The sequence below is a fragment of the Panthera leo genome, chromosome B2 (genome assembly GCF_018350215.1).
Source record: "Panthera leo isolate Ple1 chromosome B2, P.leo_Ple1_pat1.1, whole genome shotgun sequence".
Taxonomy (NCBI): Eukaryota; Metazoa; Chordata; class Mammalia; order Carnivora; family Felidae; genus Panthera; species Panthera leo.
The window spans coordinates 25362763-25388465 of NC_056683.1; the positions used below are offsets into that span (position 1 = coordinate 25362763).

Sequence of the window (25703 nt, forward strand, 5' to 3'; positions counted from 1 at the left end):
GAAATGTGTAGATGAACATTGAGAAAAAAAGAATATAAGAGAACATGCTCACACTTATTACAAATATGTAAAGACTAATCTATGGGATAACATGATGTTAAAACAATGCTGAAGTGGGTTTAGTATCTATTTGGTGATTTGGTATCATCTATTTTAGATCTTTGTAAATTCTCAAGTCACTCTTACTTATGACTGTATTCTAGTTGTATAAATACCAACATTAATACAGACAACTCCAATTTCTATGATGGCAGCTAAACATTAGTTTTGCTTAACATTGAAAAACGCAAACTGTTTCTATGTGTGTGTACGTGTATATGTGCACCGTCTCTAGTTTACAAACAAGGCTGTTTAGGCTGATTCCTAAAAATTTAGATATATGTTGGTTGTTGGTAAACAGGAAAAAAATTTTTTTTTTTCTTTTTTTTTTTTTTTTTTTTTTTCTTTTTTTTTCTTTTTTTTTTTAAATTTTTTTTTTCACATTTATTTTTGAGACAGAGAGAGACAGAGCATGAACAGGGGAGGAGCAGAGAGAGAGGGAGACACAGAATCTGAAACAGGCTCCAGGCTCTGAGCTGTCAACACAGAGCCCGACGCGGGGCTCGAACTCACAGACCGTGAGATCATGACCTGAGCTGAAGTGGGACGCCCAACCAACCAAGCCACCCAGGCGCCCCAAGGAAAAAAATTTAAATGATGGAAGTTAGATTCCCAAGTCAACCCCCCAAATCATATTTAAAACCCACAATGGAGATGAATTAGTCACCTGATCACCAGCATACAAAAAATAGCCAGAGATTTTCCTTTCTTCCTTGATATACCTTTGGACTTAGGAAAAAGTTCTGAGCAAGGAAAGGAAAGACCTTCTTATTCCCCCTCCTGATTTTCTCCCTCATGTCCTCTTGAGTTCCCTCTGGAGCCCAAACTAGTCTACCTTATCTTTGCCTGATCCGGGAGAATGCCCCCTTGTCCCAAAAGATTTACCTCCCAATCAAAATGACTATTTACTTCATGCAGCAGCTGATCTTACCCAGTTTTGGGGAGAAGAGCAATCTGATCAAATTACAACACAATGTGTATAGGTGAACCTCTCTTACCCCTTCCCACAGGTATCTGTGAGAGATGTCTGGGACTTAAAAGAATTGAAGAACAGACATAATTTTGGGCAGATGTAGGGTCGGGGGGAGAAGACAGGAAAAGGGGGAACATCTGCCCTAAAGAAAGCCACATCCCACCACTGTCTCATGCAATCTACGCTTTGGCCAAATCCAGTTACTTGTAAGTTTCCCAGATATGGCATACTCTCATTCCTTTGCACATGCCATTGTCTCTGCCTGGAACCCTTATTCCCTAATTATCTGCTTGTCATTCGGGCTTTGGCCCAAGCATCCTCCTGGAATCCCTTCCTATTTATCACACACTAAAGTGACTGCTGCTCCTTTGTGTTCCCACAGCACACTAGGAGGATGTCTATCAAAACACAATTGCACCATACTGTTCACTTCCTTATCTGTCCCTTTTATGTGTGTCATATTTGCTATTGCTTCTTGATTAACTAGCACAAGACCTTGCTCTTACTAGTTAGATAAACTCAGGGCACCTGGGTGGCTCAGTCGGTTAAGTGTCTGACTCTTGTTTTCACCTCAGGTCATGATCTGATGGTCGTGAGATCAAGTTCAGCGTGAAGACTGCTTGGGATTCTCTCTCTCTCTCTCTCTCTCTCTCTCTCTCTCTCTCTCTCCCCCTCCCTTCCTCCCTCCCTCTTCCACTGCCCTTCTCCCCTGAGCTCTCTCTCAAAACAAACAAAAACAAAACAAAATGAAATACCTTTAGAAAAATAAACTCTATGGGGTGCCTGGATGGCTCAGTTGGTTAAGCACAGGATTTGGACTCAGGTCATGATCTCATGGCTTGTGGGTTTGAGTCCCATGTCGGGCTCTGTGCTGACAGTGTGGATGAAGCCTGCTTCGGATTCTGTGTCTGCCTCTCTCTCTGCCCCTCCCCTGCTAGTGCTCTGTGTCTCTCTCTCTCAAAAATAAATAAACATTAACATAACATTAACATTAACATTAACATAAACTCTACAAAATGTTTTATCAATGTGATTTGGTTTTCATAAATCAATTTTTATTTTCCTATTTTAAGTCTTACTTATCCAGTGTTGTTGCCTCTAGTGTTCTACATTTAGCCTGTAAGTTTCTTAAATGGTATCAAAGGGCAATCATCAATATCCCATCTCCACACACAGTTATTGAGAGTGTACATCCTTTAACCAATCAGTCAGTGTTTACTGTTACCTATTAGGCATATACTTCACATCATGAAGACAGTGCTTGTCCCTGAACAGTGGATGCTCGGGTGGCTGACAAAAACCTACTATAAGACTAAGACATGGGTGGGGGGGACCTCCCCAGGTGAGGGGTACAGACAGCTGTCTGCAAGGATTGACGGGAAGGCAAGACCACCTTCTGGGGCAGGGAAAGTCCAGGATGTTTTAACAAGGGGACTGACTTCAGAAAATCCAAAGTATCTAGCCACTCACACAAGGGTTATTTGACACCAACAAGCTACAAAAGAACACAGTGGCAATAACCATCACAGACAGGCAGCCCCCGAGCCGCTGTGCCTGTACGGTGCACAGCAAAGCCCTCTTTACCTCCGCTTTCAGAACGTGCATCAGGTTGCCCTTTTCCATGTACTCCATCACCAGGGAGTAGTTTCCTTCTTCTAAGATGACACCCAGGAGCTTCACCACCCGATTATGTCTCAGCCTGTGCATCATCCTGCCCTCCTCAAGGAGGGACTCATTGTACCTGCAGGAGAGAAAGGTGCTGTTAAGATGGGCACAGTTAGTGCCCTTGTCCTTGTTCCCCCAAGAAACACAGCATATGGCTCCAATGCATCACATCACATAGGCTTGTGTTGGTACTTGTGTATGTACTGATCCCTTCTGGGTCCAGGCTACAAGCTTCCAGAGGCAGAGGCGTTTCCTGCTCATCTTCATATTCCTCCTTCCCAGTTACAGGTAGTGAGTGCTCAAGAGGCAGTAGGTCAATAACGAATGAATGCAGAGGAAATGAAGAGCAGCAAGGAGAAGCAGCCTGAGAAAAGGGCTGCGTTGGACAGGATAATTAAAAATGCAGCCTCTCTTGGGGTGCCTGGGTGGCTCAGTTAAGCGTCTGACTTGGGCTCAGGTCATGATCTCATGGTTCATGAGAGCCCCGCGTCAGGCTCCGTGCTGATAGCTCAGAGCCTGGAACCTGCTTCGGATTCTGTGTCTCCATCTCTCTTTCTGTCTTCCCCCCACTCACGTTCTGTCTCTCTCTCTCTCTCAAAAATAAACATTAAAAAAAATAAGGCAGCCTCTCTTGGTAACCACTCTGGCAGGAACAAAGGGAGGTAAAACAAGTCCACCAGTTGCTTTAAAGAGAGGGCTTCTGGAACTTCTAATTAATAGGCTACTTCCCCCACCCCCAGACTTAGGGCTGGTCCTTACCAAAATGGTGAAGCAAGTATTTAAGTCTATCTCAAGGACCCCTCCCCATTTTCTTCTCATTGCCTCCCTCATTACCCTTAATCTCCTTCCCCTTCTTTATTTCCTTCTCTTTGTCTTTCATCATTTATTACTGCAAGCTTTTTGCTAACCAGCCTCAGAATCCTCATCAGCAGCACAGGGAGAATAATAATAACCAGCTTTCAGGGTTATCTGACATAAAGCCCACACGCTGATATGCCACAGTCTGTCTCATTCTAAAGCCTGGGCCATGGCATATCCACTGCCTTGCCCTGCTCCTCCACGGTAACTCTTCCCATGGCCAGCCTGTAATTTGGCCCACCCACCTCTGATCCCAACTCACTCAGTACGCTTGGGGCCTGTGTACACCTTTTTCAGGATTACGAGTCCATGGGATCTGTGTAAACACAAAGACACCTTTCCAAAGCCCCCGCTGTCAAGATGCTCCTTCTCCAAAAAGTCACTAGATTTCATCTTAATGTCATCCAAGGACATGTCTGGTTTCCTTGTGAATCCTCAGAATGTCCAAAAATGCACCACTTTTTCCCCCTTCGGAGATGTGCCCTGTAAGAAAGACAAAAAGACATCTTAGTGCACAAAATCATTATTCAAAAAACATATGAAATTCTACCATATGTTCGGTGGAATCACAGAAAACCACATTTTTTTACTTTAAAAGATTGCTTTATTGACCAATATTGGAACAAAAAATGATGAGTGATGACAAAGTCTTTATATTATAGGTTATCTTTTTGTAAAGGGAGAAACATTGTGTTTTGCCATTAAAAGACAAGAGACATATATACGGACAGACATGTGTATCCATAGCCTCCTAATGGGTCTCCCTGATTCTATCCCTATTCCTCTACTCTCAGCACAGCAGCCAGAAGGATCCTTTTACAAATGTAAACTAAATTGTGTTACTTCTAAAACCCTCCACACACTCAGGGTAAGACCAAACTCCTTACCATGACCTACAGAACCCTCCAAGAGCCTGCCCCTGCCTACCTCTCTTCCTCTTGCTTATTCGACTCTGGCCACACTGGCTTTGTTTCTGTGTCTTGAACTTGCCATGTTCTTTCTCTTCTGAGGACCTTGGCATTTACTCTTTCCTCTGGTTGGAGTGCTCTTCCCTGGATATTTTGCATGATTTGCTCTCTCCTCAAAAAGTCCGTCACTGGCCTCCTGGTCTAAAGTAAGCCCCTTCTGTCAATATATATTTACTTTTTAACCTAGTTCCACTTTTGTAGCAATTATCATTATCTGAAATAACCTCATTTATATGTTTACTTTCAAGGGGTCAGTCTCCTCTACTGTAATATAACTTCCATGAAGGTAGAAATTTTTGTCTGTTTTGCTCATTGTTGTATTTTCACCACTTAGAACAGAGATGGAACAAGTACACACTCATTACACAATATGCATCTTTATATTTATATTAATATTGAATCAATAACTAATTTATTATTATATTTCAAAACACTATTGCTTTTAGGAGCAGGAACCATGCCTATTTTCCTTCAGAATTTTAGCCCCAGTGCCTTGAAGGCTGCTTAGGATATAACAGATGCTCGATAAACATGTTTGAACTGAACAAGGTCATACGCATAGATACATGGATTAAATGGACCCCCAACTTATTTTAAACATTGCTGAGCCCTTTCTGAAATGATAAACACTCCAAAAAGCACCCAGAAGTTAAAATAAACTTTATCTACAAAGGTTAAATCTTTAGCTAATGTACAAATGTGATCTGTTCCTCCACTCTACCTTTGGCTACCTCTTTGATTTTTCCAACCTAAAACTAATCATTTACCAAGTCAGACAGTTCGTATTTTTGGATTCACCCACTCCTTTCCATGCCCACAGACATTCTCCTAATAAAGACTTTCATTGCCTCTTGTCCAGACTTTTACAGAAAACTTCTAATAAGTTTCCTTCTCTCCTAGCCATCCAACATACAGGATGCCAGATTAATCTTATGAGAGTTCATATTTAGTCATATAATTCAAAAACTCTAGACCTACAAGGTTTGTGTGGCCATGTATAACTGAACCCTGTCTACCAAATTAAGCATAGAATTCTCACCCTCACATTTAAAGCTCTTACTGGTATTCTACCAATCTCATTTTCCAGCTTTACTTTTTTTTTTTTTTTTTAGTTCTAGTTAACATATAGTGTAGTATTGGTTTTAGAATTTACACATAACATATGTACACACCCAGTGCTCATCCCAACAAGTGCCCTCTTTAATGCCCATCATCCATTTAGCCCAGCCCCCCAACCACCTACCCTCCAGCTCCTCAGTTTGTTCTCTATATGTAAGAGTCTCCTGGGGCACCTGGGTGGCTCAGTTGACTAAGCGTCTGACTTCAGCTCAGGTCATGATTTCAAGGTTCGTGGGTTTGAGCCCTGAGTCAGGCTCTGTGCTGACAGCTCAGAGCCTGGAGCCTGCTTCGGTTCTGCCTCCCTCTCTTTCTGCCCCTCCCCCACTCATGCTCTATCTCTCAAAAACTGAATAAACATTAAAAATATGGGGGAAAAAAGAGTCTCTTATGGTTTGCCTCCCTCTCTGTATCTTATTTTCTTTTCTTTCCCTTCCCCTATGTTCATCTGTTTTGTTTCTTAAATTCCACATGAGTGAAATCATATATTTTTTCTGATGGACTTACTTCACTTAGCATAATACACTCTAGTTCCATTCATGTTGTTGTAAATGGCAAGATTTCATTCTTTTTGATGGCCAAGTAATATACCATTGTGTGTGTGTGTGTGTGTGTGTGTGTGTGTGTGTATATATGTGTGTGTGTGTACACCACATCTTCTTTATCCATTCATCAGTCGATGGACATTTGGGCTTTTTCCATAATTAGGCTATTGTTGATAGTGCTGCTATAAACACTGGGATGCATGCATGTTCCCCTTCGAATCTGTATTTTATCCTCTGGACAAATACCTAGTAGTGCAATTGCTGGCTCATAGGGTAGTTCTATTTTTAACTTTTTGAGGAACCTCTGTACTGTTTTCCAGCATGGCTGTACCAGTTTGCATTCCCATCAGCAGTACAAAAGGGTTCCCCTTTCTCTGCATCCCTGCCAACATCTGTTGTTTCCTGAGTTGTTAATTTTAGCCATTCTGACAGGTGTGAGGTGGTATCTCATTGTGGTTTTTATTTGCATTTCCCTGAGGATGAGTGATGTTGAGCATCTTTTCATGTGAAAACCACAATTTGTATTCCTTTAGACTTCCATTTCTGGCAACATGGAGGACTAGAAAAATTTTAAAACCCTCCTGCTGAAAAAGACCTATGTGTGTTGGATAGCATAACACAAATATACACTCAAATGCATAGGTAGGCCCATGGAAAGGAAAATAACTCCAGGGACTAAAAAAGAACAGGGCACTGGCCGCAGGGCAATGACCCACATGGTGGCTGCTACAGACTGAATGTTTGTGTCTGCCCCAAACTTCATTTGTTGAAGCTCTAACTCCATTGTGATAATATTAGGAGGTGGGGTCTTTGGGAGGTAATTGGGTCATTAAAGTGGAGGCCTCATGAATGAGATCAGGGTCCTTATAAAAGATATGAGAGTTCTCACTCTCTCTCTCTCCACTACATGAAGATGCGTCCTATGTCCCCAAAGACTAGTATGATGTTCACAGCAGCTTTATTCATGTTATCCCCAAACTGGAAACGGTTATGCATCAATAGGAAATGGATTTTTAAAAAAGGATTGTAGGGGTGCCTGGGTGGCTCAGTCAGTTGAGCGTCCAACTTTGGCTCAGGTCATGATCTTGTGGTTTGTGAGTTTGAGCCCTGCGTCAGCTCTGTCTGTGCTGACAGCTCAGAGCCTGGAGCCTGCTTCAGATTCCGTGTCTCCCTCTCTCTCTGCTCCTCCCCAGCTCACACTCTGTCTCTCTCTCTCTCTCAAAAATAAATAAAGATAAAAAAATTTTTTTTAAGGATTGTATATTCATACTATGGATTACTACTCAGTAATAAAAAGCAATGAACTACTAATACACACAGCAATGTGAATGAGTCACAAAACATGGTAAGTAAAAGGAGCCTTGTACAAAAGAATACATACTGTATAATTCCATCTATATTAAGTTCTGGAACAAGGTAATCTACACTGGAAAGGGAACACTGGTTGCCCGCGGGCAGGGTGAGGACTGAATGGTTTGGGGCATGAGGAAACTTTGTGGGTGATGGTAATGTTCTGTCATCTCATTGGGGGTTAGGGTTACACACGCATAAGCATTTGTCAATACTCAGTAAATATACTCTAGGTAAATCTTACAACAAAAGAAAAATCTGTAAACATACTGAAGTCTATCTTGTTAATGAAGTGCATGCTGAAAAAAGTGTACTGGTATCTGTAATTTACTTTGCAGACAAACTGGTGGGTAGAAAGAGTGGTAAATAGCTGGTCTGTGATACCGCAGGCAGAATAAAATAATATTCATGGTAGACACACGAAAGTTCAGTGTAAAATTTTTTTAAATTTGTTTCTACATTTCTATTTTTACTAATTTTTCCCATATATTCCTCACCCAGTTTCTAATAGTACAGATAACAAAACTAAGAAACCAAATTTGTACATTACTATTAACTAAACACCCTACTTGATTAACACATTTTTTTTTTTTTTTAACTAATGACATTTTTCTGTTCCAGGATCCAATCCAGAATACCACATTGCCTTTTGTAGCTCTTGATTTTTTAATTTTTTAAAAATCTTTTGACCCCCTTCACCCATTTCTCCCAGCCCCTGCCTTTGGCAACCCCAATCTGTTCTCTGTATCTATGATCTTCTTTTCCTTCTTCTTCTTCTTCTTTTTTTTCTTTTTTAAGATTCCACATATAAGTGAGATCATACGGTATTTGTGTTGCTGACACTTCACTTAGCATAATGCCCTCAAGGTCCATCCATGTTGTTACAAAGGGCAGGATTTCCTTCTTTTTTATGACTGAATAATGATGAGACTAAGAAGAAGAAAAAGATATATATATATATATATATATATATATATATATATATATATATATATATCTCACATCTTATTTATCCATTCATCTATTGATGGACTTTTAGGCTATTTCTATACCTTGGCTATTGCAATTGATGCTGCTATGAACATGGGACTGCATATGTCTTTTTGAGTTAGTGTTTTTGTTTTCTTTTATTTTTTAATTTTTTAATGTTTATTTTTGAGAAACAGAGAGAGAAACAGAGTGTGAGTGGGGGAGGAGTAGAGAGAAAGGGAGACACAGGATCTGAAGCAGGCTCCAGGGTCTCAGCTGTCAGCACAGAGCCCAACATGGGGCTCAAACCCACAAACCATGAGATCATGACCTGAGCCAAAGTCAGACATTTAACCAACTGAGCCACCCTGGTGTCCTTGTTTTTGTTTTGAGTAAATACCCAGAAGTGGAATTACTGGATCAAATGGTAGTTCTGTTTTTAATTTTTTGAGAAAGCTCCATACTGTTTTCCATAATGACTACACGTCACATTCGCACCAACAGTCCACAAGGGTTCCCTTTTCTCCACATCCTTGTCAACACTTGTTATCTTGTCTGTATGGTAACAGCAGTTCTAACAGGTAGGAGGTTATATTCCTTTGTGGTTTTAACTTGCATTTCCCTGATGATGAGTGATGTTGATCTTTCATTTACTGGTTGTCTGTCTGTATGTCTTCTTTGGAAAAATGTCTATTCAGATCTTCTGCCCATGTTTTAGTGGAATTTTTTTTTTTTTTTTTTTGCTATGAAGTTGCTATGCATTCTTTATATATTTGGGATATCAAGCTTTTAAGATACATGATTTGCAAATATTGATTTCCATTCTGTAGGTTGACTTTTCATTTTGTTGACAGTTTTCCTTTGCTGTGAAGAAGGCTTCTAGTTTGATGTAGTCCAAGTTGTTTATTTTTGCTTTTGTTGCTTTTACTTGTGTCAGATTCAAAAAGTCACTGCCAGGACCTATGTCAAGGAGCTTATTGCCTATGGTTTCTTCTATAAGTTGTATGGTTTCAGATGTTATGTTCAAGTCTTTAATCCATTTCAAGTTAATTTTTTTGTATGTATAAGATAGTGGTCAGTTTCATTCTTTTGTATTTGGCTATACAATTTTCCCAGCATGATTTATTGAGCAGATTGTCCTTTTCCCATTGTATATTCTTGGCTCATTTGTTGCAGATTAACTGGCCATACAGGTGTGAGTTTATTTCTGGGTTTTCTATTCTGTTCCATTGATCAGTCTCTTTTTATGCCAATGCCACACTATTTTAATTACTATGGCTTTGTAATAGAGTCTGAAATCAGAAGCACGATGCCTCCAGCTTTATTTTTTCTGGAGATTGCTTTGCTGATTCAGGGTCTTTTGTGGGTCAATATACATTTTAGGGTTGCCTGTTCTATTTCTGTGAAAACTAACATTGGAATTTTAATAGAGATTGAATTAAATCTGTACATTACTTTGGGTAGTACAGACATTTTAACGTTATTAGTTCTTCCAATGAGCATGGAACATCTCTCCACTTATATCTTCTTCATTTTCTTTCCAAAATATCTTATAGTTTTCAGTACACAGATTTTTCAGCTCCTCAGTTAAATTTATTCCTAGGCATTTTTTCTTTAATTTTTTTTAACATCTATTCATTTTTGAGAAACAGAGCACAAGTAGGGGTGGGGCAGAGAGAGAGGGAGACACAGAATCTGAAGCAGGCTCCAGGCTTTAAGCTGTCAACACAGAACTTGATGTGGATCTCGAACTCACAAACCGTGAGATCATAACCTGAGTGGAAGTGGAACACTTAACTGAGCCACCCAGGTGACCCCCCCTAGGCACTTTTTTTTCTTTTTGATGCAATTGAAAAACAGAACTGTTGGGGCACCTGGGTGGCTCAGTCGGTTGAGCGTCCGACTTCGGCTCAGGTCACGATCTCACAGTCCGTGAGTTCGAGCCCCGCGTCGGGCTCTGGGCTGATGGCTCAGAGCCTGGAGCCTGCTTCCGATTCTGTGTCTCCCTCTCTCTCTGCCCCTCCCCCGTTCATGCTCTGTCTCTCTCTGTCTCGAAAATAAATAAACGTTAAAAAAAATTAAAAAAAAAAAAAAAGAAAGAAAAACAGAACTGTTTTCTTAATTACTCTTTGATAGTTCATTATTAGTGTCTATAAATGCAACAGATTTTTTATATTGATTTTGTATCCTACAACATTACTGAATTCATTTATTACTTCTAACAGTTTTTTTATGGAATCCTCATGGTTTCCCATAGATAATATCATGTCTTCTGTAAATAGTGACAGCTTTGCTTTTTCCTTTCCAATTTGGATGCTTTTATTTCTTTTTCTTGCCTAATTGCTGTGGCTAGTGCTTCCAATATCATGTTGAATAAAAGTGGCAAGTTTGGGCATCCTTGTCCTATTCCTGATCTTAGACAAAAAGCTTTCAGCTTTTCACCATTGAATATTATGTTAGCTGTGGGTGTAAAATCTTTTTAACTTTACACTTTGAAATTTTTCATAATAGAATATTGTGAGGCAGAGAATTTAAAAAAAAAATTACCTCAGGTGTTTCTGAAAATGCCTAGGCTGATAGTGGTCTTGTATAGTGGCCTGTGGTCATCTGCTTCAGGTTACCATCTACACCTTGTACAAAGGCTGTGGGTAGACCATGCCACATAGCTCACATAGCAGCACAGTAGACAACACTATTTCTGTAACATAAGACATCCCCAAACAAGAGGAAGCACCCTCTGGAAAGATGCACATCTATCAGGTAGACAGGGAGTGGGGGAGGCTACCTAAATAAAGGGCATGAAGACCAGGGGTAGAGGGTGGTGATGGAGCTGGGGCAGGCATAGAAGGAGAGGTAGCAGAGCCATAAATGCTGTGGAAAGAGCACAGACCTTTCTCTTGTGAGTATGAACTCTAGCTCTAAAATTTGTTAGTCCCGTGACTTGGGTAACTTACATAAGCCTCAATTTCCTCATTTCTGAAAGGAAAACACATTTCCTACTTTATGATTTTGGCTATGATTGGCCCAGCCACCCACATTTATCCATATTTAACCCGTTTCAGTGGGTTTTGAGAATGCCAGGGTGCAGCTGAGATCCTCTGCTCAGCAGTGTTCTACTGACCCATCCCTTTAAGAATGGTAGAGTGGGAGGAGACAGAGTAATTTGTTCCACTCTCCCCTATAACCCTCTTAGGGCGTATTCTTCTCCTGGCTCATCCTATTCATCCTTCAGGTCTCAATGAAATGTCATTTCCTCAAGGAAGCCATCCTAGGTCTTCCCATTAGACATTTTCACAGCACCTTTTACTTCTCCCTTGAAACAGTTAAGACAGCTCTAATTTGAGAATTATTTCTAATTAATTTCACAGAAGGCAGGAAACTACCTTGCACACCATCTGCAATGTCTAGGACAAAACCTAGCATATGGCAGTTGATCATTAAATGGATGATTATTTTTTAAAAAGAACTATTTAATTGTCCAAAAATAAAAGATACAGTTAAATGAATTACAGGACATTCATAAGATGGACTATTATATAATCATTCAAAATTACAGGTAAAAATAAAAAATCTATACATACAGGTAGATGTATAGATATATAGATACACATACAGAAAAAAAAGACAACAAAAGACATCAACATGTTAGCAAGGATTATATCTGGATAGAAGGGTGATTTTTACTTTCTTCTGTACACTTACATTTTCCAAATTTCCTTCAATAAACATGAAATACATTTATAACAACATGTATTTCTTTTAATTTTTTAGTGTTTATTTATTTTTGAGAGAGACAGAGGGTGTGAGCAGGGGAGGGGAAGAAAGAGAGACACACACACATATCCAAAGCAAGCTCCAGACTCTGAGCTGTCAGCACAGAACCCGACGTGGGGCTCGAACTCATGGGCTGTAAAATCATGAGCTGAGCAGAAGTCAGACACTCAACCAACTGAGCCACCCAGGCGCCCCAATAAAATGTATTTCTTAAAGAGAATAATTCCTTCACTCAGTATTTCTTTAATTAAATCAGAGCTGCTGAGATAGATTATTTACAAGGATGTTCCTGGCAACATTACATAGAATGTCAAAAGCATACAAAACAATTTACACACACAGAAGAAAGAATAAATAATGGCATATCCATACTCTGAAATATATCTAGCAGTTTTCAAAAATAATGTATATGAATATTTAATAACCTTAAAAAAAAAAAAAAGGCTCAGGGTGCCTGGGTGGCTCAGTCATTTGAGCATCTGACTTCGGCTCAGGTCATGATCTCATGGTGAGTTCAAGCCCCATATCGGGCTCTGTACTGACAGCTCAAAGCCTGGAGCCTGCTTTGGATTCTGTGTGCCCCTGCCTGCCCCCCCCCCCACCCTGCACCCCTCCCCTACTTTGTGCTCTGTCTTGCTCTGTCTCTGAAAAATAAATGTTAAAAAAATTTTTTTTAATAAAAATTTTTTTTAAAAAAAGGCTCACAGAGTAAAGAAACAGGAAGGAATTATTAACCCTGAAATATGCCATTTGGGTATAAGATTTCAACTTCTTTTGAGTTCTACTAGCTCTCTCTCCTTCAGCCAAGATCTTGTCTCCTCAAATTTGCCAGAACCAACTAGGATTTGCAGTGCCTCCTGCAAGCATGATGAATCTTAGGGGAAGGAGGCCTCCAGGTGATTCCACCGCCCTTTGTGAGGCCGGCTCCAGACCCAAGTCAGTTCTCCTTCCAGTCTTGCAGTTTGTTGGTTTGGTCTGGCCTTACTTAATCCTGTGCACCTCTTGCATGGTTTCCAGGCATTTCTTTTGTTTTCACTGTTGTTGGGTTTTTTTCCTCCTTTTTTTCCATGGAACAATTCAACTTTATAAGCACTGAATATCTTAGAAAGGTCTTGTGAGTAGTTTAGATACCCAAGAGTCACAAAAACACTGAATGGAGGCAGGTAGAAAACCACATTATAAGGCCATGCTACAGAGTAACTAATGAAAGCACACTGCCCTCTTACATCACCTGATGATAACTAATTTCAACTAATAATGTAATTATGTCCATTTTAATGGAATTTCTTACTGTTTTTTTCATAAACAGATGTTAATTCACGGACTCAGGAAAGCAAATTTTGTCCACTGAGATTAACTGAAAATTTCAAGGAATTTCACAAATTTCTAAAATTTCTCCTAAAGCAAAATAAATCTATATATATTTATATGAAAATACTCATATTCTGTACTCAATTTTGTCCCTCACTAAAACTGGGGGAAATACAAATAAATAACAAATAATAATGCCAAAAACAAAGGCAGAATTAATTCATGATATTAACAGGCAGGACAGTGATCACTATGACAGAAGATAGGAGACAGTGAACCTCTTACTTCAGAATCATGGCAATGTTCTTTTTTTTTTTTTTTTTTTTTGGTTTGATGTTTGATCTTATTTATTTGTTCCTCTTACAACAATCTCATTTTTGACTAGACTCAGGCTTTGAGGTAGAAGCTCTCAGAGAAGTCAACCTCGGTCTCTTGGTAATCTGTTCCTGGTGTTTTTCTTTGGCCTCCTTCATTCTCTTGGCCAAAAGTTTAGCATATTCTGCAGCCTCTTCCTTGTTTTTCTTCATGCACTCTTTCTTAAAGCAATGCGCCGACGTTTGTGTTGAAGGACATGTGGAGTAACAAGACACTGAACCTTGGGTGTTTGGTTCGAAGTTTCTTACCTTCTTTGTTTAGGGGCTTTCTCACAACATACTGGCAGACATCATCTTCCTTCGAGAGATTGAAAAGCTTGCGGATTCTGCTAGCTCTCTTGGGCCCCAGGGGATGAGGCACAGTAGTATCAGTAAGTCCAGGAATATCCTTCTCCCCTTTTTTCACAATGTTCAAGTTGAGAACACTGAGATTGGCATCCACAATGCAACCCCGAACAGATTTGTGCTTTCTTTCTCCAGTCCTCCGTGGTCGGTAGCAGGAATGCCCCTTACTCAGCAGCAGGCAGACACGGCCATGGGTCAAAACACCCTGCTTCATGGGGAAGCCTTGTTTGTCATTGCCACCACTGATCTGGACCATGTAACCCTTCCATTCTTCCCCTAAAGCCTCAGCAGCAACTTCTGTGGCCATTCACTTCTCATAAAAGGTACGAAGTCTGCATTCATCGTCCACCTCAATGAGTTTCTGGCAGCCAATAGCTGGGAAAGAGATGTTTAGCTTCATCGTGAGGGTGCCTTGGCAATGTTCTTTTTCTTAATCTGTGTAATGTTCACTTTGTGATACTTCATAGAGCTGTTCAGTTATGAAATGTTCACTTCACATTTAATGTTACACTTTAATAAAAAAAAGTTTTAAAAAGAGGCGCCTGGTGGATCAGTTGGTTGAGCATCAGACTTCGGCTCAGGTCATGATCTGGGGATTCATGAGTTTAAGCCCTGCATCGGGCTGTATGCTGACAGCTCAGAGCTCAGAGCCTGGAGCCTGCTTCAGATTCTGTGTCTCCCTTTCTTTCTGCTTCTTCCCCCGCTCATTCTCTGTCTCTCAGAAATAAATAAAAAACGTTAAAAAAATTTTTTTAAGTTTTAAAAAGACTTAAAAATACTCATATTTACCTTTCAGTGGTAGAAGACTATTTTTTAAAAATTTTTCAATGATGACCATACATAAAGAGTCAGAAAATGTCAGCTGCCTACCTATCATTGCCCCCCTCTTCCCTGCTAATAGAACTCTGATTTTACTCAAGTATCCAACATGGACTTCTCTAATGTTCTTATAATTATAACAGCTTAATGTCTTGCCCCAGATAAACAAAAGCCCTGAGTAAGGAAGAACCAAATGAAAAGCAAAGGACAAGACTGAAAGTGTTTAACCAAGTATTATCACGTACATTAGCACATTATGACCCCATGAGTACGTTTTATTCTTATCATTCCAATTTAGAAATAAACAAACTAAAATCTGGAGTTAAATGACTCACCTAAAGTGGCAGATCCTGGAACTGAACTTTCATTTCTTCATTCAAACCTCCACCATCAATTCACTAACACATGCTACTTCTCTAGATAGTAAACTATACTCTTTCTTAAAATTCCATGCAAAAACCTAATATTGTAGCCTTGTTCACCTATATTAAATGAGTATGTTACAGTCAGAAATAGGGAAAACACAGATTAAATTTTTAGAACATAAAATATGTGATTCAAAATCAATACTCTACAGGCTGATGGAATCATTTTTGCCAGAGTACAACATCCAACCAAAGCACAGGAATCCACATATATTTTTTCAAATTCCAGATCATATTTGTGGTATTGATATATTATGGATTAATAAGCACCACATAATAGTTTGCCATTTTGGAAGTTGATATTTAAGGCATTTTTCTTAACCTCATTAATATTCACATTCTTAAAAGTGTAACATATCTCTGGTGCTCAATATAGTACAGACAGAGGAAAATGAAAATTAAAGTTAATCACTATTGCTGTTTTATTAGCAATAATAATGACACATCCTAAATTTTAAATAAACCTGGTCTTCACTTTTTGTGTTTAGAAGAGCTGCGGTTTTCAACATTAAAAAAAAATTTTTTTTAATTTATTTTCAGAGAGGGAGAGCAGGAGCAGAAAGAGGGGCAGAAAGAGAGGGACAGAGAAAATCCCAAGCAGGCTCCACACTGTCACTGCAGAGTCGGATAGCGGAAGGCAAGAGGAGCTTGATCTGGATCTCACCAACTCTTAGATCATGACCTGAGCCGAAATGAAGAGTTGGATGCTTAACCCACTGCGCCACCCAGGCTCCCCCATTTTTCACTTTTTTTAAAAAAACTTTTTTTTAATGTTTATTACTTATTTTTGAGAGAGAGAGAGAGAGAGAGAGAGAAAGCACAAGCGGGGGAGGGGTAGAGAGAGAGGGAGACACAGAATCTGAAGAAGGCTCCAAGGCTCTGAGCTGTCAACACAGAACCCAATGCGGGACTCACACCCACATACTGTGAGATCATGATCTGAGCAGAAGTCGGATGCTTAACCCACTGAGCCACCCAGGCGCCCCTCTACATTTTTACTTGATCACAATTTCCTCCTTACTCTGTCACCTATCTATTTACCAAAGGACTTCAGAAGAGTGGTTGAATGTAACAGCCTCAGGCTTTGCCCAAGATAAACTGGAGCTCTGGACAAGGAAGAGCCAAAGATCAGCAAGAAATAAAGAAATAACTGCTCCTCCTCCAATCCCTGAGGTTTTGTCAAATGCTTAGGAAAGGAGGTTGTAGCTTAACCTCTTCAAAATCCTTAAGAGATTCTGCAGTACTTCGTAAAAGCAAACTTGCCATGACTACCTAAGAGGTCTCCTAAGGTTATGATATTCGTCCCTTTTGTCGCTATGGCAGTTGGCCCTTCTTTTCCATTTACAAGCTCACGTCTAAGATTATTCGGAAATGCTTTTGATGATCTCTGCAACCAGCGCAGCCCCAAGGGCAAGAGTAAAAGGGTTGGTAAGCAGTCCCACCCTGGAACAGCTACGTAATCCTATAGTGACCAGAGCATGCACCACTGTACCTTAAGGATACTGCAATAAAAACCCATCAACGCTACAAAATGATAGCAACAACGCAACGCCACACCGTCATCCTGGCCCGAGGGCAGGTTTCCGCCCTTGTACCGAGTACATCTGATGAAAAAGGTCCAGAGCCTTTGACAATTCTGCACAGGACCCCAGAAAATTCCGCGGGCCCTGCCCACCACCCAATTTCAGGGAATACGGAAGGCTTGCAAACAGCTCTACTTCCTCGACAGCCGCGAGCTCCGCCCACCACCCGACAGGCCCACTCACAGTTCGACTTCCTGTGCACGCCGACCCCGCCCGCCGCCCGCCGGCCTAATCAGGAAGCCCCGCCCCCGCCTGCAAGCCTCTCTCACCAAAGAACCTGGATGTGGCAGCCGCTCCTTCCGCGCAGACGCACCCAGACTTAATTTACTTTCGTTTCCGCGGCAAATTTCCCGAGGCCTGGGTAAGGGAAGAAGCGGCGGTGGGAGACTCCGGAATTACTCCGACGTCGCGACAGTCTAGCCGGGGCGAGCAGGGAGCCGACGCCCGAGCCTGACAAAGGTGGTCACCGGGGACAAAGCCCGTCAGACTCGGGGAGGCCGGGTCGCGGAGTGGCTCGCCGCGCCCGGCGCCGTGGGTCCCGCTGGTCAGTGCGCGTCTTGCCGCGCGGCCCCGGCTCCCTCGCCCCAGCGGGACAGCGGGCTCGCGCACCTGGAGATGTAGGCCCGGCAGGACCGCCGTGCTCCTGCAGGCTAGGTCCGGTGTCCGCGCCCTCTGCGTGTCACTTAAGTGCGCTGGGACCGGCGAGAGGGCGTGGACTGCTCGCTCCGCCTCCGCGGGCTCCAAAGCCGTGTAGGAGGAGAGCGCCCGCCCCGCAGCCAACTGGCCTTGCCCCCAGATTTTAAATCCCGGAGTTGTCACCCTGAGAATCTTGGCTTTTAAAGTCGGTGGGAAGCCAAAAGAGGAAATGTTACCTAGTCATAGAAACCTCCGCGGTCGGGGAGGGGCACCTTGGCCTAGGGGTAAGCACTACACCGCTCCTTCCAACTCCCACTCTGAGCTCTGCGGGTTATCGGCGCTACAGCCTTAGGCAAATTACCATTCTCTTATCTCCCTTCACACGTGAAGTGAGGATAATAAAATCCTCTCTGTGGTGGAAGAAATGTGATACTTATCTTGCAGACTTTTAGAATGGTGATCACGCAAAATGGGAAGTGCTATAGTGCTATATTAGAAAGCAATTATTCATAGCTATGATTACATGTTGTAAAAAGATACACAGTTGACCGTTGAAGAACAGGAGTTTGAACTATGGGGGTACTGCTTATAGGTGGATTTTTTTCCCCCAATAAATACAATAGAGTACTGTAAATATTTTCCTCATATTTTGAACATTTACATTTACCTAGATTATTGTAAGAATACAATATATAACACGTAAAATATATGTTAAATAGACTGTTAGTAAAGCGTCTAGTCAGCAGTAGGTTGTTAGTAAAGTTTTGGGGGGAGTCAAAAGTTATATGTGGATTTTCAACTGTGGGGTTAGGGGTGCCCCTAACCTCTGCATTCAAGGGTCAAATGCATTCTTCAAGAGAACGGGAAGTCACAGATTGGGAGAAAGTATTTGCAAAGAACATCTGATAAAGGATTGTTATCCAAAATATCCTAAAAACTCAACAATAAAAGGAGTAACCCCATTAGAAAATGGGCAAAAGATCTGAACAGACACCTCACCATACAGATGGCAAATAAGCACATGAAAAGGTCCTCAACATTGTAGGTCATTAGGGAATTGCAAATTTAAAACAACAATGAAATACCACTGCATACCTATTGGAATGGCTAAAATCTAAAACACTGAGAATACATGTGGATGAGGATGTGGTGCAACAGGAATCCTCATTCATTGTTGCTGTGAGCACAAATTGGTAGAGCCACTTAGGAAGAAAGTTGGGCATTAGAAAACTGAAAATAATCCTATTATATGATCCAGAAACCCCATACCTTAGTATTTACCCAAAAAAGTTGAATGCTTATATTTACACAAAAATCTGACATGAATGTTTATAGCACATTTATTCCTAATTGCCAAAACTTGAAGGCAACCAAGATGTTCTTCTTGGTATGTGAATGTACAAAAACACTGGTCCATCTATACAATGGAATGTTACTCAGCACAAAAAAAAAAAAAAAAGCCGTCAAGCCATGAAAAGGAATGGAAGAACCTTAAATGATTATTTATTTCTAAGTGAAAGCCAATCTGAAAAAGCTACATCTGATTCCAACTATGTGACATTCTGGAGATGGCAAAAGTATGGAGTCAGTGGGAAAAAAAAATCAATGGTTGTCAGATTTGTAGGGAGGTGGAGCACAGAGGATTTTTAGGGCAGGGAAACTATTCTGTATAATGTTGTAATGATGAATACATTATACATTGTCAAAACCCACAAATGTGCAACACAAAGAGTGAGACCAGATGTGAATGGGACTTTGCTTGTGTCAGTGTTGGTTGATAATGTGTCAGTGTTGGTTGATTGATTGTAACAAATGTACCGCACTGGTGCAGGATGTTCATAGTGGGAAAGGCTGTGTGTTTGGGGTTGGGAGGCAGGTAGGATATGTGAGAGTATTCTCTTTCCACTCAATTTTGCTTTGAAACTAAAACTGTTAAAAATTTTTCTTTATTTTAAAAATATGTATATATACGGGGTACCTGTTCATTCACAAACATTTCTGACTAATGTATGGTAAGCAGGTACCAGCTACAAAAATATCTGATGGTAGATACAAGTGATACAAATAGGCACTCATTCATTCAATAAATACTTGCACAGCACCTGTTCCAGACACTAAAGACTCAGTTGTGAAGAAATCAAAAATGCCTACCCGTATGGAGCTTACATGCTAGTGAGGAAGATGAATGAATGAATGAGGAAACTATGTAGTATGTTAGTGGGTGGTAAGTGCTAAGAGAAAAAAGCACCGATGTTAGATAGGAGATGTGCATGTATGTATGGGGAGTGTATCACAGTATTAGATGGATGACTGGTTGTAAAGGTAATATTTGAGTGAATAACTAAAGGAAGTGAGGGATGAAGCCATGAGGATATTTTGGGGAGAGGAAGCAATGAGGTATTTTGGGGAAAAGCAAAGACAAAGGCTCAGAGATGGGGGCACGGCAAGGAGGTGCCTGTGGAAGGAGCAAGAAAGTAGTAGTAATAGAGGATGAGGTCAGAAAAGTTAGGCGGGAGCAGGGAGATCATGTGAGGCTTTGTAGGTGATTTAGAGAAGTTTGCCTCTTACTCCGAATTAGGGAGTCATTGAAAGATTTTGTGCAGAAGAGAAGCATGTTCTAAATTATCTTATATTGGGATCATTTTGGATGCTGAGTTGAAAATACACTAAAAGGAACAAGAACAAAGTAGGAAGACAAGTTTGGAGGTTATTACAGCAATGTTGACAAGATAAGTAAGGATGGCTTCAATGAGAGTGATAGCAATGGGGATATCAAGGAATTGTCAGATTCTGGGTAAAATATGAAGGTGGAAGTGATGATTAGCTTGTAGATCAGAAACTGGATGTAAGAAATGAAGAAACCAGAAGTTTTCTGTTCTCAGTGTAATTGGAAGGACAGATTTGCTGATGGAGAAGGGAAAGAGTAGTGTCAAAGCACATTTGTGGAAATATGAGGAGCTCTAAACATGTTAAAATTTGAGATGGTCTATTAAACATCCAGGTGAGATGTCAAGTAGGCAGGTGGATATATGAGTATGGAGTTCAGGGAAGAAGTACAGATGGGAAATATAAATTAGAATGTTATCAACACATGGATGGTATCTAGAACTAAGGCAAGATCTTCAAGGGAGGGAATGTTGATAGAAAAGAGAAGAGATCTGAGGAATGAGCCCTGAGGTCCTACAATTTTTAGATGTTGATGAGATGAAGAGGAGCCACTAAGAAAGTAGAGGGAAACCAGGTCAGGGGGGGATCCTTAAGAGAGTGATCAGTTGTTCCAATTGCTGCTAATAAGTCAAGTAAGATGTGGCCTGAGTCACATTAGTTAGTTACTTGTGGCTAAGTCACATTAGTTGTGGCTAATAAGTCAAGTAAGATGTGTTCACCATTGGATTCGAAAACATGGAAATTGTCAATGGGCACGATAATGTAAGTTTTAGTGGTATGGTGTGAGAGCAAAAGCAAGTTTGGAGTAGATTCAAGGAAAAGTTGGAGGAGATGAAGAGAAAAATGAGAGACTGAGTATAGTTAGGTCTTTAAAGAATTTTTCAGAAAAAGGTAATGAACTTAATAGGGTAGTCCCTTAGAGAGACAACTGTTACATAAAAATGGGAACATTATCTAGTAAGGGTAATGATAGAGGTATGTGCCAGGTTCTATGGCAACCAGAGAAAGTTCCACTTGAGTGTAATTCTACTCTAGAGCAAAAGAATCAGGAAAAACTTCACAAAGGAAGTCACATTTAGGTTGAATCACAAAATATGAGTACAGAACTTTGTATTCTGGTTTTTACAGAACATCCAGAATGAACCCTTCCATTGAAAACAATAATGGAAAATGGGCAAAATATATAAAATGACTTAAGGTATTAGAGAGTTAATTTCCTTCCTTTTTCACTGAGGGTATTTCTAATTTTGTGCAAAGGATAATAGAACCTAAGCAGAAAGTAGCAGTCTCGCTGAGGACATCAGAGTTTGGAACTTGAAGAGCAAAGTCTCAGAAAGGAGGGAACTATAAAAAAAGTGACCCCAAAATTATCCAAAGATGTTACACTCCAGTGATTGGCTGATGACTAAACCATGCATATGTAGGAACAGAATCCAAGAAACCCAGCAGGCAAGAGCAGACCAGAGGCAAAAAAGCTGAGCAGGATTTTCAGCAACTTAAAACTATTAAGGAGGTGGAGGTTAGAGTTCAAGTTCTGCCAAACTGGGCCTCAGAAAATACCCTAGGTATATCTCCTAGAAGGGACAGTCCCTAGGAGTCAGGCTATGCTTGCCTTAGCCTGCTCAGATTGCTATAACTAGACCAGGTAGCTGAAACAATGCACATTTATTTTCTCACTGTTCTGGAGGTTGGAAGTCAGATCAGGATGCCACCATGGTCAGTTTCTGGTAAAGATCTCTCTTCCTGCCTTGTTTGTGGGCATCATCTTGGCTGCGTGCTTGCATGATCTCTTCTTTGTGCACATGTGGAGAGAAAGCAAGCTCTATGGTGTCTCTTCTTATAAGGGAACACATCCCATCATGAAGATTCCATCCTCATGATCTATCTAAACCTCATTACTTCCCAAAAGCTCCACCTCTAAATACCATCAGATTGGGGGTTAAGCCTTTAATATATGAATTTGGGGTGGGGAACATACAACTCAGTCTATAGCAATGCCCTTGAAGTAAGAACATGACCCAAGAATCAGGTCAAAATTGAAATAACCCAGCTTAGGGGCTCCTGGATGGCTCAGTTGGTTAAGCATCCAACTCCTGATTTTGGCTCAGGTCATGATCTCTAAGTTTGTGAGACTGAGCCTCACATTGCTGTCAGTGCAGACCCTGCTTGGGATTTCTTTCTCTCTCTCTCTCTCTCTCTCTCTCTCTCTCTCTCAAAATAAATAAACTTAAAAAAAATAATAACCCAGCCCTAATAAAGCACAGCTTTAACCCACCTAAACTGGACCACAGGAATCTGCTGGTAAACTATGTGCTTGACAGAGGAAACAACACTTTTTGAAGGTAAACAACACTATTCTGTACCTCTACACTCTTTCATAATATCTGGCATCTAATAAAATTTTATGAAACATGCTTTAAAAGTAATAGAAATTATCAAAAAAACAGGAAAAAACACAAGAGAAATGGCATCATTGATGATTCAGATACTGAATAATCAGAGACTTAAAATAATTCTGAGGGGTGCCTGAGTGGCTCAGCCGGTTAAGTGTCTGGCTCTTGCTTTTGACTCAGGTCATGATTTTGTGGTTCATGGGTATCAAGTCCCACTTAGGGCTCTATGCTGACCATGCAGAGCCTACTTGGAATTCTCTCTCTCTCTCTCTCTCTCTCTCTCTCTCTCTCTATTTCTGCCTTTCCTCTGCTCTCTCTCTTTCAAAATAAATTTAAAAACTTAAAAAAACGATGATTAATGTTTTAAACAGAATTGATGAAAAAATGAAGAATCTCACGAAAAATCTGAAAGCTATTTAAAGAAAGCCAAATGGAGATTCTAGAACCTAAAAAATATACTTGAAGAAATCAAACGATGGGTTTGATATTAGATAAGAGCAAAGGATTAAGGGAAGTGGAAGATAATGCAGTAAAAAATATCCAGAGTAAAGAACAGAAGGAAAAATAGATAGAAATAGAATTAAAAAAAAAAAAAAAAGGCAGGGGGAGGGGGCACCTGGGTGATTCAGTCAGTTAAGTGTCCGATTTAGGCTTAGGTCATGACCTCGCAGTTCATGAGTTCGAGCCCCACGTCGGGCTCTATGCTGACAGCTCAGAGCCTGGAGCTTGCTTCAGATTGTGTCTCCCTCTCTCTCTGCCCCTCCCCTGCTCACATTCTGTCTCTCTCTCTCTCTCTCTCTCTCTCTCTCTCAGGAAATGAATAAACATAATTTTTTTTTTTAATTTTAAAAAGAGAGTACAAGAGATATATGTAACATGATGACAATGTCAAATATTTATGCTATTGAAATACCAGAGACAATGGGACGAAAAATATATGAAAAATTACTGGCCAAAAATTTTCCAAATTTGATACCAAGCATTAAACAACACATTCAAAGAACTTTGTAAATGGGGTGCCTGGGTGGCTCAGTCAGTTAAGCATCTAACTTCAGGTCATGATCTCATGCATGGTTCACAAGTTGGAGCCCCACATTGGGCTCTGTGCTCACAGCTCAGAACCTGGAGCATGCTTCAGATTCTGTCTCCCTCTCTCTCTCTACCCCTCCCCCCCCTCAAAAATAAATCAACATTAAAAAAATTTTTTTTAATAACAAAACAAGCAAACAAAGAACTTTGTACACCCATACGAGATAAATACAAAGAAAACCACACCTAGACACAGAAGAGTCAGCTGAAAATAAAAGAAAAAAGCAGCCAGAGAGAAAAGACATGTTAAAGACAGTAACAGCTATACAGATGGCTGGTTTTTCGGCAGAAATTGAAGCCAGTGAATTGTCCTCTTAAGAGGAACATTAAATGTGCTGATAGGCACTCTCAACAATAGCCAAATTATGGAAAAAGCCTAAATGTCCATCAATTGATGAATGGATAAAGAAATTGTGGTTTATATACACAATGGAGTACTACATGGCAATGAGAAAGAATGAAATATGGCCCTTTGTAGCAACATGGATGGAACTGGAGAGTGTTATGCTAAGTGAAATAAGCCATACAGAGAAAGACAGATACCATATGTTTTCACTCTTATGTGGATCCTGAGAAACTTAACAGAAACCCATGGGGGAGGGGAAGGAAAAAAACAAAAAGGAGGTTAGAGTGGGAGAAAGCCAAAGCATAAGAGACTCTTAAAAACTGAGAACAAACTGAGAGTTGATGGGGGGTGGGAGAGAGGGGAGGGTGGGTGATGGGTATTGAGGAGGGCACCTTTTGGGATGAGCACTGGGTGTTGTATGGAAACCAATTTGACAATAAATTTCAATAAATAAATGTGCTGATAGGAAAACAATATTTATATCCCATCCTAAAATTCTGTAGCTAACTAAAGTGTCCTTCAAAAATGAAAGAAAATACACATTTTTTTTCAGACAACTAAATCTTAGAGCATTTCTTGCCAGAGAACTGCATTACAAGAAATACTAAAGGAATTTCTATAGGAAGGAAAATGATCTCAGAGGGAGCATAGAATGATACAAAGGAAAACAAACTGGAAAGGGTAAATAACTGTGCATAAATATAAATAAATATTAAATGTTAAAAACAATTATGATGATTACTTGTGGGCTTTAAAATCTGTGTAGAGGGGTGCCTGGTGGCTCATTCAGTTAAGAGTCCTACTCTTGATTTTGACTCAGGTCAGCATCTCACAATTGTGAGACTGAGCCCCGAGTCAGGCTCTGTGCTGACAGTGCACAGCCTGTTTAGGATTCTGTCCCTCCATCTCCCTCTGTCCCTCTCTTGCTTGTGCTCTCACTCTTAAAATTAATTAATTAAAAAAATTTAAATCTATGTAGAGATAAAATATGTGATAATTAGTACAAAAGGGCAAGACTTCAGAAAATATAATTAAACTTTTTTTAATTTATTTTTTTATTTTTTAAAATTTACATCCAAATTAGCATACAGTGAAACGATTTCAGGAGTAGATTCCTTAATTTCTAGCAATGTTTGTGAAGTGGTAAAAATCTAATTTCTGGAAGACATACCCTAAAATAAATAGTTTAATTCCTACAAGATTAATATAAGAATGCATAAGGAAAGGGGTGCCTAGGTGTATCAGTCAGTTGAGAATCCAGCTTCAGCTCAGGTCAAGATCTCACAGTCCATGAATTCAAGCCCCGTGTCAGGCTCTGTGCTGAGAGCTCAGAGCCTGTAACCCTCTTCAAATTCTGTGTCTCCCTCTCTCTCTGCCCCTCCCTGCTTACACTCTATC

At 40.4% G+C, this 25703-nt stretch overlaps 1 protein-coding gene and 1 pseudogene across 5 annotated transcripts in view; both read right to left on the reverse strand.

Annotated features, from left to right (window-relative positions):
• Positions 1–25703, reverse strand: part of RIPK1 (receptor interacting serine/threonine kinase 1) — a 75219-nt gene that overhangs the window by 24376 nt on the left and 25140 nt on the right. Inside the window, exons 1-3 of one of the 5 annotated variants that reach the window (XM_042938072.1) lie at positions 17784–18350; positions 3858–4078; positions 2657–2813 (exon numbers count right to left, since the gene is read on the reverse strand). In XM_042938072.1, the coding sequence (XP_042794006.1) occupies positions 2657–2813; positions 3858–4009 (309 nt within the window). In that variant the 5' untranslated portion in view covers positions 4010–4078; positions 17784–18350. Of the gene's footprint in view, positions 1–2656; positions 2814–3857; positions 4079–17443; positions 18351–25703 lie in introns of those variants that run through there. The other 4 variants (XM_042938071.1, XM_042938068.1, XM_042938067.1 and 1 more) reach the window with 4 other exon arrangements.
• Positions 14055–14923, reverse strand: LOC122219620 (annotated as a pseudogene).